Below are 16,871 nucleotides of genomic sequence, written 5' to 3'. Positions count from 1 at the left end.
GGGGGGGGAGTCCTACTCCCGGTAGGAGTAGGACTCCTCCTGCGCCTCTCCCTCTTGGCCGGCGCCCCCTCCCCCCTTGGCTCCTTTATATACGGAGGCAGGGGCACCTCTAAACACACAAGTTGACACAAGTTGATCCACGTGATCTATTCCTTAGCCGTGTGCGGTGCCCCCTGCCACCATATTCCTCGATAATACTGTAGCGGAGTTTAGACGAAGCCCTGCTGCTGTAGTTCATCAAGATCGTCACCACGCCGTCGTGCTGACGAAACTCTTCCCCGACACTTTGCTGGATCAGAGTCCGGGGATCGTCATCGAGCTGAACGTGTGCTCGAACTCGGAGGTGCCGTAGTTTCGGTGCTTGATCGGTTGGATCGAGAAGACGTACGACTACTTCCTCTATGTTGTGTCATCGCTTCCGCAGTCGGTCTGCGTTGGGTACGTAGAAAATACTCTCCCCTCGTTGCTATGCATCACATGATCTTGCGTGTGCGTAGAATTTTTTTTGAAATTACTACGAAACCCAACAAATGCACACTGCTGTTTGTCTACAATTTGACTATCTAATCTTACTCTAGCAGAAGTACCTTTTGCATCCATAGTCTCTTGCACCGGGGTACGTACCAAACTCCTAACTTCTTACAACTGATGATATTGTTAGGCGATGGAATTTGGAGTAACTTCTTGCTGACAACTGATGATATTGTTGGGCATTGAATTAATTGAACCACCCAAACTACTTTCAATCCTTTCTCGAAAGACAAATCAAGGAGACCACGAGATAGAAAAAGAGAGAAACTTACCATTAAGATAGAGGACAAGTCAGGCAGTCTTGCACATGGTGTTGGTAGGCAGCACCGCCGTGGTCGGGACAGTTCGCGCCCCAAATCCATATCCTCCATTTTTGCAAGATTTTGTACACCACATCTTTCTTACTAAAATGGGAGAAACCATAAATCGACTATCAATCATCATTAAGTGTAGAATATGGTCATTAAAATTCATTAAAATCATTGCACATCGCTTGCTTGATTCTCCTCTATTAAATTAGCATTCATCACGGTGCCTTCTAAAGACAAGGCATGACAGAAACACAAAGCACAACCCAAGCACATTGGTTTATGTACCATACTCATTGTAAAAAATTAGAAGCTTCTGTAAGATGTGACACTGTTTACATGTTTGGAGTGAATTGCATCCTCGTACAAAGGATAGAAGAACTGAATGCTTATGTACTTATAAAATACAAAAGTGAAAAGGGTAATTAAATCATGTTGGGTCAAAAACCTTACGTTCCCATGGTTCTTTCTCAGATCAAAGAACTCAAAATATCAGCAGTGGATATTGGAGCCAGGAGAAGAAACGACGTGACCTTCACCCACATCCTTAATGGCCAGCCTCATCTCCATGCCCAGGACGATCTGAAGCCTCCCTCAATAATTCGACACCTGCACGATGACCGACCGTCAGATCACAACACTCGGCTTGGGCCACGAATTCGAGGGATTTCTAGACCAAGCGTTGAGAGTACCTAGGGGTCACCTTGGTTTTTGTACACGACAAAGAGGAGTGCGGGAGGCGAGCCCCAACCCATCGAGACCACGATGCCTTGAGAGAAAGCTAGGGGAGGCGATGGTGAAGCACGACATCATGGCGCACGTGCCCTACGTCTCAACGCTACAGTCGAGCGTCGCCATGTAGCCGCACAACAGCTTGCACTCCATGAGTTACATACTATTTTCGCTCACACGACGAACGCCATCCGCCTGTCACTGAGACCCATCCTCTCAACCCTGCTGCTCCACGATCACGCGACGCCGTGTTAGTTAATGCAGAAACATAGGAGGCGGGCATCGTAAGGTAAAAAGTCCGGTTTGGACGGGATGAAAGACGAACCAAAATAAAGCAAAATTGGACAGGGAAGGGGGTGGATGAGGAGGCGAACATACAACGAGGTCGGGGTGGCTGTGGCCGAAGCATGAGGCTCGGCCTCCTCGCCGATGACCAGATCCGCCGTCAGAGATGATGAGGTCATCAGCCCCGTGACCTGGATCCCGCCAACAGGGTGATGCAGAGGAGAGGTGCGGCGGCGTCCTACGGGTGAGGACGGCGGGGGAGGTGAGGGAGCAGCTGAGCGCGGTGGTGCGGCTGCGTCCCTCGGGAAGACGAACGGCGAGCGGCCCGAGGCGGGAGGCGGCGAGGGGGAGAGAAGAGTCGTGCGGTGCGGGGTGAAAGCCCGACTCGCTCGGTTTGTAGCAGGGTACTGCTATAATCGAAACATTTCCTTTGATGTAATTTGACTACGTATGGAAAGATTAATCAGTGATTGACCGACTTATGGTAAGTTAATTAATTTAGATTTGATTTTTAAATATTGATTAGAGATTAACCGTGATTGATTCTCTCCCATAAAGACATTACTAAATAATTTTGGAAAGTTCTGATCCGTTTGGCTTTCGGTACATGGGATGGTGAAAGGAAAAACGAAAATAAACCGGATGAAAATAAACCAGACGAATAATAACAGTGGACGCAATCCTAGCAACTGCTCCATTAAGAGTAGAGATAATGCCTCAGGATGAGGAGGTCACGATTAGGGTATGGCAAGAAGAACTTTTTTGGAAAGCTTTGATTCTAGTGATAATTACCATATTCGAAATTTCCTTAGTTATAGCCTTACCATACATGGATTGATTTATTACTATAATTATCATATTTGAGATTTCTAAGTTTATAGCCTTACCATACGTGGATTAATTGTGATTGATTACCATAAATACGTTGGGTATTGTCGGCCAGACGAGAAAGAGAAAAATCGGTGGAAGGGGGGTGGTGGGAGGTGGGACGAAGAAAAACCGGTTGAAAAAAAACCGGTTGAAAATAAACAGGTTTAAAGTGAGGGAGACTATTCAACCAATTCGTCCATTAGGAGTAGAGATAAATGGTGGATTCGTGTGAAACCACATGTCACCTCGAGAAATATGTGTATATACTTGGTTCATAAACTGCGGAATCAGTGTCACAAAACAACAAGTTTGAAAATCAACTTCACATGATTATGATATACACCTACTTATAATAGTTCTAGGTATTTCAAAAAAAAGATTATATTTCAAAAAATGTCTTATATTTTGGTACGGAGGACTGTTTAAGTAGAGATACTGACTATTTATATACATACTCCCTCCATTCCACAATGTAGTGCTTCCTCTATCCACGTGCTTGAACTTTGACCGTAAATTTAACTACCGAGACCGATTGCGGCGGGAGCAAAAATTATATCAGTGAATTCGTATTCGTAAGAAGTTTTAAATTATATAAATTTTTCTCCCGCCACAATTGGTCTCATTGGTTAAATTTATGATCAAAGTTGAACCTCGGAAAGCGCGGACGCACTATATTTTGGAATGGAGTATATCTCTACTCCTAATGGACGAATTGGTTGAATAGTCCCCCCCACTTTCAACCGGTTTATTTTCAACCGGTTTTTCTTCGTCCCACCTCCCACCAGCCCCTCCCACCGGTTTTTCTCTTTTCTCGTCTGACCGGCAATACCCAACGTATTTATGGTAATCAATCATAATTAATCCACGTATAGTAATAAATCAATCCAGGTATGGTAAGGTCATAACTCAGGAAATTTTGAATATGGTAATTATATGGTAATAAATTTAAATTACCCCAAAGGCTATCAATCCAGGTATGGTAAGGCCATAACTCGGGAAATATTGAATATGGTAATAAATTTAAATTACCACCAGGTGTGGTAAGGCTATCCACGTATAGTAATAAATCATATAGTAATAAATCATAATTAATCCACGTATAGTAATAAATCAATCCAGGTATGGTAAGGTCATAACTCAGGAAATTTTGAATATGGTAATTATATGGTAATAAATTTAAATTACCCCAAAGGCTATCAATCCAGGTATGGTAAGGCCATAACTCGGGAAATATCGAATATGGTAATAAATTTAAATTACCACCAGGTATGGTAAGGCTATCCACGTATAGTAATAAATCATATAGTAATAAATCATAATTAATCCACGTATAGTAATAAATCAATCCAGGTATGGTAAGGTCATAACTCAGGAAATTTTGAATATGGTAATTATATGGTAATAAATTTAAATTACCCCAAAGGCTATCAATCCAGGTATGGTAAGGCCATAACTCGGGAAATATCAAATATGGTAATAAATTTAAATTACCACCAGGTATGGTAAGGCTATCGATCCAGGTATGGCACACCCTCACCTGATCACCTATCACAATCTCCAGCCCCACGCACGCACCAAAGAACCCACCCGGCACCAAACGCAGCTCCTCTCGATCCCCTCAAGTAAACGCCGCCGCCGTCGTGCGATCTTCCTGACACAGACGCCGTCGCCGCCTCCTTCCCACCTACGGCGTCCCCCACGTCCATGGTGACGGCGCTCGCGTCCTACACTGACCCTCCGCCTCATATAGGTTGGTCGTTGATGGAGTGGGATGTGCCGCTGCGGTTTGGGGGGGCGCAATCACGATCTGGTTGGGATCTCAGTGTGGAATCGTTCTCTGCGATGAAGGATGGCGCTGCCTCCCTGGCAAATGGGATCGGAGGAAGGGGCTCTACGTCGTGAATGTCGGCGAGGCAGCGGCCGAAGGCGAGCCCGACGGTGAGCACGGGTGTTCGTCCCATGGAATAGGCGGCCACGGAGGGCAGATCTGAGGCCACCCCAATCGCCGGTGGCCCTTCCTCCCATCGATCATCGCCTCCATTCTCTCTCTCCTCTAAATCTTTGTCGCCCCTGCCTGATTCTGGCCGACGCCATCCGGCTCTCGCATCGACCACCACCAGCACGGCTGCGGACGAGGCGCAACCGCAGACGCCGCCGCCGCCATCCTCATCCACCTCCTCCACCATCCTTCCCAGCCGTCGTCGGGGGCACCCGCCATCTGCGCTCTAGCCCACCCGCTCCCTCCTATCCCCTCCCCCTGCCTGCCTGCCCCGTGATCCATCGCACAGATGGCAGGTACTACAGCGACCTGCTCCCCAGCGGATCCGGCCTCCTCCGATGGAGATCCATCCTGGGCACCGCCTTATTCTCATGTGTGGACGTCTATATCAACGTCTCATTCCACCTCACCTGAGCCTTTACCTTCCCACCTCTGCTTCAGATCCACATCACTTTGCAAGGTATGTGCTTGATTGTTCCGAACTGGATCGATGGATTGTGCAAGGTACTTTGGGTGTCGTCATTGACGGCAATTGTCACGCCATGCTACCATCGGAGGGGTCCCTCATCGATGATTAGGGTCTTCCGAACTGCACGAGCTCCATTGAGAAGGATGTTTTTAATTCTGGTTTTGCCTACATGCTTTCTTTGCCTGTATCTACTTAGCTAATGTCTTCTTATAGATAGTAGCTGCTGAAGTGGTGATCAAAGTTGTTCACTATAAGGAAACAACCATGATAACAAAAGTGTATATTCCCTGACCTTTGACCTGAAGTACTTTTTCATTAGAAACTTGCAACAGCCAGGCATTGAAGTTAGCAACAGCTTCATACGTACTGAACTAATTTGCAGCAACACGTACTAAACTAAGTTAGGTTATGCTCATCGTTCCAACATGCTTAGTGATAACCACCTAGCAAGCTGATCAAACATGAAAAAATTGAAGTGCTACTGCTAATCGTACTATTCTGAATGTGAAAATCTATTTAATTGGCTCTTCTCTAATTGTACACTTGCATAAATCTTAGATCTTGCAAATTACAGTATAACCATAAAAGTCATGCTTTGACTCCTATAGGGCCTTTTGCACTTTAATATGACTAATAGTTTGCCTTAATATCACATATTGTATTACTACCTTTCTAAGTGAATGACATTCAAGAAGGTCATTAAATAAAACCAAGAAATCCTTCTGGTATTGGAGTGTAGGAAAGTTGAGACTATAAAACCAAAAGATTATATTTACGTTTATTAGAGAAGGTTCTTTACTTTTTATAGGAAAACACAAAATGTTGCGATGTAGAGTCTAGGTGGTGGACCTCCTTGATCCACTTGGTGGATGAGGGCGACTCCGGTCCTGGCACCCATAGTGCCAGTGATCCAAAAATCATAGGGCCTGGATATAGCTCTAGCAGACGTATGCGGCTTGCGCATCGAGCTTGGTCGTCTCGAGCATGGAGATAGGCGAGTTGTAGACCAAGAGCTGGTACAGAGATAGGCGAGTTGTAGACAAGAGCTGGTGGGCAGCAAGAAACGCATGCACACCAAAGAACAAATCTGAGTCACATGCCTACTTCTATTGGTTTCTACAAAGAGCGGCTAGCTTAGATCTTAGACCAGTCGGTCACTGTCGAGGTCGCCAAGGTGATCTTACAGCACCGCCGTGGAGATTTCTCATGATTTTATGTAGGCAAGCCGCAAGCGGTGGTGGTGATTGGCTGGGTGGTGTCGCTGCCTTGGGAAGAGACGAAGTGATGGTAAAACTAAGCAGGATCCGATGATTCTTCCGTGGGGATAGCCAAAGTCAAGATTTCGACTACAGACTCGTCGCAGACTTGCAGTGAACCTGGATGCGGCGAGCCTGATTTGTGGATCGATGGCGGGTCTTGACTTTGTTAGGCTGGGATTGGATGGTTGCGGAGGGTGGTGTGCTTGGTTGGGTTCCCATGGAAGAATGTGGCCTCCTCGTGGATCTGGTCATGCCCATCCTAGAGAACATTGTGTCCCTAGCTCCCTCGAGGAGCAAGGACAGTGCAAGCGGCAGCAGGGGGTAGGGGTAGATGTGGGGAGGGATGTCGGCGGCTGCTCGAGGTCATCATGATGAAACCCTTGACGTCCCATCTTTATCAATGGAAGTGGAAGAGCACGAAGTCGAGATTGGATAGGAGTTTGAGTTCTTTTTGGCACCGATCGGTTCCCCACTTTAGAGATGTATTTTTTTTTGCGTGCGAGCAAACAGTGGGTTGATTCTAAAAGGGATAGGCACTTTTCAACAGAAGTGCATGACGGACCAAAAATATGACCTCATTTTATTCGTTTGATAGATATCGTATTATTCGTTGTTGTTCGTTCGGTGAAATTTCCTAATATTTGATTGTTGTGTTTCTAATTAGAGCACCCCATAATCACCCAATATGAGGGGATGATAAATGAAAGATACTGATTATAAATTTTAAAGAGCCCGTGGCAACGCATGGGCGTTATGCTAGTAAGTACTAAAGGAAGATGGGTATATGGAAATACATACTTAAATATGTAGAAAATATTCTGGATGTGACCTTGTTTTCCTCTCAAGGAATCTTCAACACTAGTCTAGCTACCTGGGAAGGAGAATCTTGGACAAAAAATATCAGCCCAAAAAAATCGTTCCACGTACAGTAGTACAGTAGTAGGCAGAAGGGTCCTATCTCGCTGATACTGACCGAGTGACGGCCGGCTTGGCCGCGCTCGCCTCGTCTTCACTGCAAATGGAAATCGCTGTCACCCGTCGAGTGAACTCAGTCAGTTTGTTGCAAGTTGCGTTTGCCGGTTGCATGCTTTGATCGAGATTGTGGGTGCGTGCAGATAAGGGAGTCCCGGCCGAAGGTGACGCTGGTGGCGCGCATGGCGGCGTCGGTGGCCAACTACGACTACATCGTCGACTGGGAGTTCCAGACCGACGGCCTCATCCGCATCAAGGTAAGTACGTACGCCATCCATCTTCCACCCCAAAACGTACAACAATTTCACCTTTGTCACGCTCACAAAATAAAAGCAGAGCACAGTGTGGTTCGTACGTGTCTGCTCTCTCATTGGTGCAAGGTAAAAATATCAGGCTTCTTGCTTTTTATCAGTGGAGCTTCAGGTCATAAGAGCACCACATGCATTGCGCTCGTACGTCATATCCTTGGGGGCATTGAGTGCCCAGTTTGCCGGAATAAAACGGGGTGTCATTTTCGCTCCTTCCGTCACTGCCAAGTAAACTTGTCCAACGTGCACTGTCTTTGCATAGTTCCTTGCATCCGTCTCCATCTTGGGTAGCTTTCCCCCTTTTATTTCAGCAGAAACAGTGGAAGGGTGTCCAGGAATGATGATTTAATTACTTGTAACTGAAGTAGTTACATAAAACGTGTTATATTAATTTACAGAGGGAGTACATAATAGAGATCAAAATACGAAAATGAATGATTTGATTGTTCCATTTCCCCCCAAGTTCACATGATCTTCCCTCAATGGTTTCAGGTCGGGCTCAGCGGGATCCTGATGGTGAAGGGCACGCCCTACTCCCACATGAACCAGGTCCGGCAAAATGAGGAGATGCACGGCACCCTCCTCTCCGAGAATGTCATTGGCGTCATCCACGACCACTATGTCACCTTCCGCCTCGACATGGACATTGACGGCGCCGACAACTCCTTCGTCCGCGTCGAGATGGCCCGCCAGGACACCGCGCCCGGGGAGTCACCCCGGAGGAGCTACCTCAAGGCCACACGCCACATCGCGAGCACGGAGAAGGACGCTCGGGTCCGGCTAAAGCTCTACGAGCCGGCCGAGTTCCACGTCATCAACCCGACAAAGAAGACACGTGTCGGGAACCCGGTGGGCTACAAGGTCGTCCCTGCAGGCACTGCGGGTAGCCTGCTGGACCCTGAGGACCCTCCGCAGAAGAGGGGTGCATTCACAAACAACCAGGTGAAACGTCTACTTGCACAAATTTAAGGCTTTTTGCGATATCACTATGAGGAGATGCGCATACTACCTTCTTGATGCCGCGTTATGGATTATAGTAAAAGCACCCTTTATCAAGGGAGAAAAACAGGTCGCACACATACTTGGTGAAAATCAGTTTGTCTTCATCATTTGGTTTTGTGCAACAGATTTGGGTCACGCCCTACAACAAGAGTGAAGAGTGGGCCGGTGGGCTGTTCGTGTACCAGAGCAAAGGCGAGGACACGCTGGCTACTTGGTCGGAGAGGTACGTTTGTGTATGTACAAAAACCAGTGGATTTGATGATCCGAAAAATGTTGGCCGTCTGATCTGCGTATGTGGGCTCACAGGGACCGTCCGATCGAGAACAAGGACCTGGTGCTGTGGTACACGCTGGGGTTCCACCACATCCCTTGTCAGGAGGACTTCCCCATCATGCCCACTGTGTCGTCCAGCTTCGACCTCAAGCCGGTCAACTTCTTCGAGAGCAACCCCATCCTCAAGCAGCGGCCCACCATGGAAAAGGACCTCCCCGTCTGTGCCGCTACCGCCTGAGACCATGCACTAGGATACATATGTGCTCGAAGACAAACCCCGGGCACACTGGGCTGTTACCCGGGGCATGAGGCCATGTGGGGATCCCGGCCATGTGTAGGCTTCCGGCAGCACCGTGCAGTGCCCCAAGCCTTACATAATCCTGCCTCCTCCTCTGGCCACCCAATAGCCTAGTATGTATAGCTCTATGTTTGTGTTGTATCGTGCTTCCCCCTTCATGAATATGAGGTGTATTTAGGCTGTCTAAGAATCTTGGACCGACGGTAATAAATTGGGTGCCGTACATGAAGGAAAATTAAACCATTGGGTCATGTTTAAAAGTAATGTTGTATTGTTATAGTTTGTAACTTTTAATAGTATGCATACAACAAATTTGTGGCCTGAGTTTAACCTCAGACAAGTAAAATACATCCGGTCAAACAGAGAATGGCCGTACTAATATCTCTACTACTTAAATAATTAGTGTTTCTTTTCTTATCAGACAAAACTCTCCGTCAACCGGTCCCCTTCCTCCCACCTGTGAGAAATAGGGTTAAGAGTGTGCATCTGCAGGGACGCGTCATGTGTTAATATAGGGCCGAAACAGGGGCGGGCCCAGAATTTAAAGAGAGTGTATTCAAAATTTCAATGGCTATTTTAAAGCCATAAATCCTTCTTTTTGGCGTGTTTAATTGAGTATAGCACCATATTATACTAACGATATATTATATAAAAGATATAACATAATATAATATAATCGTAAAATTGTTCATGCTTCGAAATTGTTCAACAGATAGAAAGACTAATTAGTCAACATATCAAAGTGACAACATTAAGATATAGGAGAACAAAAGATAGGAAGTAGAAAATGATTAGAAAAAAGTTACAAACTATAGGAGAACTAACTTTTATAAATAATTATCATTGTAATAATTCCCCAATTTATAAACATTAATTCCCACATTGTAATTCATGTGGAAAATCGCAAATCGTCATGTCTAAACAATTCATAATTCATTGCAAACAAATTTCTAATTTTAAAATACTAAAATAGAAATCCAACTAACCATGCTAACTTACTGTTATAAGTCAAATGCTGGACAATGGAAGAAGAAGACGACGTGCTAACACCTGCAGATCCAAATTTTAACAGTCGGATGATTAATATGTTAAGAAACACGAACACCTCAAATTATCAATCAGATTTTGAACGACTGAACTTGTGCTTTGGAATTGGAAGCCTACTGAGAGCCTTCGATGCGGTGATGCCTGATGCTGCCAACTGTCGAGATGGATTAAAGATGAAGCGAAGCTGCGAGGGTTGAGGGACGGATGCCATCAGATGCTTGCGTCGCTGCCGCCCGCCTACCTGTGCCGCCGTGCGCGCGTGCGTTCAGGGGACGGCGATGTGCCCTGCCGCCATGCCCTACCCACGACTCCACGAGTGCGAAGTTGCGAACAGAATTGGGAGGCGCCGGCTCGTCTCGTGCGATATGCCTTTTTAGCGAAGCGCGTGCAGGCCCTGCATCTGCGGCGATTTGGGCCACTTGGGCCAGGTCGGGGTGGTGAGGACCACAGAGAGAAGTGGGCTAGTCTTTGTTTTCGGGCTGAAATCCTTAGCTGGCCTTTATTTCCTACATCGATTTCGTTTTCCCCTGCGTACAAATGAAATACACTATATATATAAAGTTTTTTGCCAAATATCATGGGTATTCAACTGAATACCCTTGAATTGAACTGGGCCCGCCCCTGGGCCGAAACCAAGGAGATATACATGGTAGTTGGGCGTGGATTGATCTCCAAGATCGTATCACAACAACCCAACAGATTACAACGCACACAATCTAATCTATATGGTTTATACACATACCGTATTGTACAATGTTTACTACTCCCCTCAATCACAACTACCTAAGTTGAGATTGTGCCAAAAAGCTTATAACTATCGTAAAGTACGCGGTTTAGTAACCCCATCTGCAACTTGATCGCTACAATAGAAGAAACATGCTAATTCATGACATATTCAATGCGTCACGGGTAAGTCAAAAACCGTCGTGGATGCACGTCCATGACACACTACAAGGAAATACCTTATAGGTAGATACTTAGCAGTAGCGCCGGGTAAGGGCCCCAAGCCGCTGTTAAGTAGCAATAGCATGGGTAACAACCCCACGCTACAAATACAGATTAGCAGCAGCGCGGGTGGACAAACCCCACGCTGCTACTAAGTGGGCCCCACGGTACCTCCGGGTCGGGCCATATGATGATGATATGACGAGACTAGCTATGTTGTAGCACTTCGACAATGATGCTAACGCTGAGACATTCTTGTCTCATATAGTAGTTTCAATGTATGTGCCTGTTGTTATTGTATACAATCTGTATAAACACAATATAAATACATAGAAAACATATAGAAAATCTTCAAAAATAAAATGAAGGAAAAAATGGAAAAGAAAGATAAAAATGAAACTAAAGAAAAATGAACAAAAACCATATAAAAACAGACAGAAAAACACACAAAAAAACTAATTGCGAGAAGAAAAAAGAAAGAAAAACCGCAGCACCTATACAATGCTAATTGGGTTGGTCCGTTTTCATTGAGGGGTGATGTGCCTTGTACGGCCTGAAGCGCAAAGCGAGGCACGAAGCGGCCGACGAGGTACTAGTCCACTAGTGTTTCTCAAAAAAAAAGGTAGTCCACTAGTCCTACGTCCTCCCTACCTTCCTTCGCGTGAGGACTGATCTCGACCTAACTCATGCAACGGCCGACGAGCGAGCTCAATCTGGCTCTAATGCTCCTCGATCAGCCGTCCCTCGCCCTGCACCGGTGCTCTCCCTCCTTGCTCCCTGCTCCCCACTCATCGTGATGCCCTACAACCACGCCTCATTCCCCAACGCGGGTCATGGCGACAGAGTTCCCCGGTGCCCTTCCAGCCCCGGCAACCGCTTCTCCTGCGCCATCGGCCCGTCGCCTAAGTCACCCTCTCCCGGACAAACTACTACTCCCTTCGTTTCTTTTTAGTCCGCGTATAAGGTTTGGTCAAAATCAACTTTATAGAATTTGACTAATTTTATATGAAAAAAATATAAACATTCACAATATGAAATCAATATTATCAGATGCACCGCGAAACGTATGTTCATATTATATAATTTTAGTATCGCAGATGTTCATATATTTTTATATAAATTTGGTCAAACTTTGTGCAGTTTGATTTTAACCAAATCTTATATACGGAGTAAAAGGAAACAGAGGGAGTACTGTAGAATGTTGTACTGGCCAGTTTGATTATATAAATGATGATGAGAACGCAGACGCGTGCGGAAAAATAAAATAAAAAACAAAATCCGAAGAAAGCGCCCAAAACGTGACACGTGGCGAATGACTGAGAACGCGTCAAGTGGCATTGATCGTTGCGAGGCTTCCGAAGGAGCGCTCGTTAACTAGTTGATCTGCACTTAAGAGTTCTTGAGAAGTATCTCTGAGGCTAATTGCATGAGGTAGTCGAGCAAACACACATGTGCGTCTTTGTTGGCCAGCCGAGTAGGGCTCTAGAACTCATGTATTTTTCTTCTTCCGTTTGATCCAGTTTTATTCATATCAAACATGGTTATCAAAAAATGGATTTCCTGGTTGAATATTTTTGTAAAATATGAATAATTCTTGCATCACTGATTTTTTGCATAAATTAATTTTTTCAAACATAATTAGCTTTATAATTTTGTGTGATTTTCCTAAAATTCTAAATATTTTTTTACTTGTGAACATTTTCTAAAAGTTCTGAACATTGTTTTAAAATTTGTGATTCTTTGAAAGTATAAATTTTTGAAATTGTGCAAAATACAAAAAATGAACTTTTTAAATATTGAGAGTTTTGAAAGAAACTAAAAACTGAAAGTACACAAGTAAATAAATAAATAAAATAAAATGTAAATAAAAATCCAAAATTAAACCCGGTAGATAAAACAACAGAAAATAATAAAAAATGACACAAGAACCTCCCTAAAACTAGAAAACAGTACCCAAGAACCTTCCCATAACTGGTAAACCTGGCCTGCTTCTGGATTGGGCCGACGCAAAGTCGCATGGCTTGTATGATTGGCCAACTACTTGACGTAAAGAGCGTCAAATATGATTTACCCTAGTTGAAGTCCATAGAAATATATATGCATCCGCTTTTTGAAATTTCACAACATAAATAAAATAAGAAATAATGCCATGGTAGATAAATATTAAAATTTAGCATAAGTTCATCTTCTACCAATAAATTTGTATTGCTAAAAATTATGAATAAAACAAGCAAGATCAAATAAACATATAGGCCTCCTTTGGTTGAAAGGAGAAGTGGAGGAAATTGTAGGAATGGAAAATTTTCCCGTGGTGCTATTATTCATGCCTTTGTTTCAAAGGAACAAGGGAATGGAAAAAATGGAGGAAATTTTCCTTTGACCGTTGTTTTAAAGGAAAACAAAGGTATTCAGACATCTTTTCAAACTCCTATCCACCACGAATGAGACTAAGGGCCTCTTTGGATTCGAGGAAACTAGAAACATAGGAATAGGAAAAATACAAGACTGAGTTGTAACTTAGTGTGAATTGCTACAGGATTTCACACAAGATTTTTTTTGGAGTTGCCTTTGGATGGTGCATAAGAAAAACACATGAGTTTTGAAGGATTGTTGACAGAGAGTAGATAAAGATAGAGCGAAGTGCATCGACCTTCTCGAAGGAAAAATAAAGCGAGGTTTGAACTCATGTTGAAATTCCTATGGAATTAAGGGCATATGAATTGGTTCCATAGGAATGTGGTGAACTCACTCCAACAATCCAAAGGGCCTTTATAGGAAAAAAAAAAGTCCTAGGGATTAGAACCCTCCAGAATTCTTATGAAATTTCTTCATTCCAAAGAGGGTCTAACCACGTAAGATCCTTAGTGGCATATTAACATTCCAACTATACATTTTCAAATAGTACAAGCTGACAAGTTACAAAAAAGATTATCATAAGTGCAACCTAAAAATAATAGACATGAGTAAAAAAATGCACCATGGACCAAATCATATATGAATTATTTTATTAATAAATAAAAATATTTAAGCATGCAAGTGGTGTATTTTGGATATGAGTGTCTGGGAAACAAATTATACATAAGTTGAGTGTATCAGTTTAAAAGGTGCAACCACGAACAAATGAACATGAACAAATGAATACATGCACTATCGACCAATCATATTGAAAATTAGTGAATGTATATAATATAGCAAATTTCATAATTAGATGAGGTCAATTGCACAAAACAATTATGTGCGACTCAAACATAGAAAAAGTGCAAACCGTAAAAGAAGAATAAAAAGGAGCAACAAAGAAAAACATCATGGCATATTTGAAATATGTATACTGTAACAAAAACATAAAAATGTAGATGTAGAAAATATTTTCTTTTTAATAAAAAGTAAAAACAATATTTCTCCTATTTTTAAAAAAAATTACAGAGAATTTGGTATAAAAATGTAGACCTATAAATATTTTGTTAAAGTAATACGGAGAAAATTGTATTTTTTGTGAGAAATTTTCAAACTATTCATTTTTTATCATGGCATTATAAAGAACAACAGAAGTAATAAAAACTACAACCATGTTCGTGGACCACCTAGCAACGACTACAAGCACTGGAGCGAGCCGAAGGCGTGCCGCCGTCATCGGCTCTCCCACATCTGAGTCGGGCAAACTTTATTGTAGTAGACAACCGGAAAGTTGTCGTGCTAAGGTCCTATAGGACTAACACACCAGAGTAGCAACCACCGCCGATGAAGAAAATCTTAGATCAGAAGGATTAAATCTGTAAACACCGGAACGAAGATGAATGAAGACTGGATCCAAACAAATCCACCGAATAATAGCACTGACCGAATCCCGCGAGATCCGATGGAGACACATATCGACACGCCTTCCGACGATGCTAGACACACCATTGGGATGAGGATAGAACATGGGAGACATGATTCCTACTAAGAACATCGTCTCCGTCACACAGCCCGAACCAAGACGTTGAGCCGAGAGACGTGATTCAGGACCATGGTTCAGCCGAACCTATGGTCTATGCCGTACGATTTAACATCCTACTGCATGTGGATCTGTGACATGCATGCAAGCTGCATTTTTTAATCAATCATGTATGGATCCTCATGAATAGACATGCATGCCAACTGTATTTTTTAATCATTTATGCATGGATCCTCATGAATAGTGTCTAGAAAACAATGGTGTCGAGCGTATGTTCGGCTGAACTATGGTTCCGTAAAATATTTTCGACGTTGAACCTAACAAGAATGAGAACAGGGTCCCTCCCGCCGGTGGGGGGCCAAAATCCTCTGCACCTCCATGGCCTTGAGGTCATTTAAGATGGGGCGGACCGGCGATGGCGCCAACCGAAGGAGAAGAGCTTTTCTTGTAGAGGAGGAAAAAGATGGCAGTGGACTAAGAGAAAATTGTATTGCCGAATGACTGATCGTTTAGCTTTCCGAATGCCAATAAAAAGATCGATAAGCTAGCTTAAAGCACCGCTAATCTCAACCGAGAATTAACAAAGCCGTATTTCTAAACCTAGAGCTGCAGTTAACCTCTAACTTGCGCAGCTACACGGCGCTGGTCAATGTCCCAGGGCCTGAGCCTCTTGCACACTCCACATAGAAAAGATACTGATTTACATGACACACGCTACATAATACGGCAGGTCAGCAAGCTTGTGTGTTCCCGAAGGATATCAAGCTAGCCAGGACGCCCGATCCAAGACATCGCTTCGCCCGCACTTCTTGATCGCCGGACCTTCTGGGGATCACTTCTTCAGGTTAAATAAGCTCAACTACACTGTCCCCGGTGGCAAGCGCGTTGCCTAGAGCAGATTCTGCCTGGATCCCGCTTCGCTCAGACCGTTAGCAGATGTAGTAATTTTCTTTTTGCGGCGAAAGCAGATGTAGTAATTAACGAGGAACAAACTAGGCAGCTTTCCAAAGTAAAAATAGAATGACAGGAATCTACATATCCATGGTTCGAGCAAGCAAATTTTTCTTTGAGTTGGACAGCAAGAAATTAAGCACATAAACATTATATATTCTGGATTTGCTAATCGTCAGTTGTCTGGAAGTAAATGTTTTATCCATTGATTTTTGTTAAGCGAGGAGAAGAGGCAGCACCGACCGGAGACGGGGACGCGCCGTCCCTGTTGAGGGCTCGCCGGGACCGGAGCCAACGATGACACCTTGTCTTGCAAATTGGGGCAAGGCCGAGGTTGACGGCTCGGGTGCTGATGCGGGGTGGACCACTGGCGTCGGAGAAGAATGGTAAGGGTACAAATTACAAAGGGATGTTCGGTACGGGGTCAGCACGCCGGAAGAACCGGCTTGGGCAGGCCGTGGCGGCACCGGCGGAGGCCGGTGTCTAGGCCTTGGTTGGAGGGCGGCACCGTCGGGATGGATGAGAAGGAAGAAGGTTGGGTGAGGAGAAAGAAGGTGAGACGACCGTCAGGCCGTGACAATGGTCATAGCGAATGGAGTTATAGAAAAAATAAATTCTTTTCTTGCTGTGTAGAAAATAAATAAATTCAGCACCTGTTTTGTAGGTTCTCCATATTATTCATCAATGC

General features: G+C 44.2%; 1 protein-coding gene across 1 annotated transcript in view; it reads left to right on the top strand.

Annotated features, from left to right (window-relative positions):
- The window catches only part of LOC119353081 (primary amine oxidase-like), a 21,838-nt gene extending 12,253 nt beyond the window's left edge, over positions 1-9,585 (top strand). The window contains exons 2-5 of the mRNA XM_037619660.1: positions 7,569-7,682; positions 8,226-8,675; positions 8,861-8,958; positions 9,042-9,585. Of these exons, the coding sequence (XP_037475557.1) occupies positions 7,569-7,682; positions 8,226-8,675; positions 8,861-8,958; positions 9,042-9,246 (867 nt within the window). The 3' untranslated portion in view covers positions 9,247-9,585. The remainder of the gene's footprint in view (positions 1-7,568; positions 7,683-8,225; positions 8,676-8,860; positions 8,959-9,041) is intronic.
- The last annotated feature ends 7,286 nt before the right edge of the window (positions 9,586-16,871 follow it).

This window comes from Triticum dicoccoides, chromosome 2A (genome assembly GCF_002162155.2).
Source record: "Triticum dicoccoides isolate Atlit2015 ecotype Zavitan chromosome 2A, WEW_v2.0, whole genome shotgun sequence".
Lineage (NCBI taxonomy): Eukaryota > Viridiplantae > Streptophyta > Magnoliopsida > Poales > Poaceae > Triticum > Triticum dicoccoides.
The sequence above is the reverse complement of the archived record's forward strand: the minus strand, read 5'-3'. Positions and strand labels throughout refer to the sequence as shown.